Raw genomic sequence first — 962 nt, forward strand, 5'->3', positions numbered from 1 at the left:
TTCCTGAGGGCAGCTCAGTGAGCGGGGCCCACGCGGGGTGCTGTGTGGGGTCCACTTGGGGTGCGGAGAGGGGCCCACTCAGGGTGCTGCATGGGGCCCATGCGGGGTGCTGTGTGGGGCCTACTTTGGGGTGCTGTGTGGGGCCCACTCGGGGTGCTGAGCGAGGCCCCAGGGTTAGGCCTCTCGTCTGAAGCTCCTGCCCACAACCCGGGGGCGGAGGGGGGGACAGGGAGCCAGCACGGCCTCCCGCGAGGTGCTGGCGGTCACCCAGGCCCTGGCCTTGGGGTTGGGCGGGTTTCCAGGGTTGGAATCACCCTGGGACACGGTGCTGTCCGTTTCCTCCCACAGCAGCACCCGGGGGTGGGGACGCATGGCGGCCGCGGTTTCTCAGGCCCGTCCTGGAGGCGGGCGTGGCCTTCTTCGAGGCGGCCGTGCAGGTGGGCACCGAAGACCTGAGGACGCTGAGCGCCATCTACAGCCAGCTGGGCAACGCCTACTTCTACCTGAAGGAGTACGCCCGCGCCCTGGAGTACCACAGGCACGACCTGCTGCTGGCCCGGTGAGCGCGGGGGGCAGGGGGGCTCTGGCAGGATCTGCACGCCCTGCCCTCGGGGCCCAGCTGTCAATGCAGCCGAGGGGCTGAGCTCTCTGGGTCCACGGGAGCCCGGGAAGGGGGCCAGGATCCAGGAAGTGCCCCCAGGAGGCCGTGTGTGAGCTGAGACACGAGCCCCCGTCGCCATGCCTCGGGAAGATAGTGCAGGCTCCTAGCCTCAGGGGCCCCTCCCCCGGGCGGCTGACACTTGGGGCTCCGCCATCGCAGCCCGAGGTTCACAGACTCACGACCTGGGCCCAGGTGCTCCTGAGCCCTGGCAGTGAGGAGGCTCGGGCATCGGTGAGCAGCACAGTGTGCCAGCCTGGGCATGGGCACGCCACCCGCCCTGGCCCCGGCTGCTGGGCGTCTG

General features: G+C 70.6%; 1 protein-coding gene across 1 annotated transcript in view; it reads left to right on the plus strand.

Moving 5' to 3' along the window:
* Positions 1 to 398: 398 nt before the first annotated feature.
* GPSM1 (G-protein signaling modulator 1) overlaps positions 399 to 962 on the plus strand; it is a gene marked incomplete at its 5' end in the record, with an annotated part of 3,162 nt that continues 2,598 nt past the window's right edge. Inside the window, one exon of the mRNA XM_014529698.1 lies at positions 399 to 559. Within this exon, the coding sequence (XP_014385184.1) occupies positions 399 to 559 (161 nt within the window). The remainder of the gene's footprint in view (positions 560 to 962) is intronic.

Source organism: Myotis brandtii, unplaced genomic scaffold (genome assembly GCF_000412655.1).
Source record: "Myotis brandtii unplaced genomic scaffold, ASM41265v1 scaffold691, whole genome shotgun sequence".
NCBI classification, from domain to species: domain Eukaryota; kingdom Metazoa; phylum Chordata; class Mammalia; order Chiroptera; family Vespertilionidae; genus Myotis; species Myotis brandtii.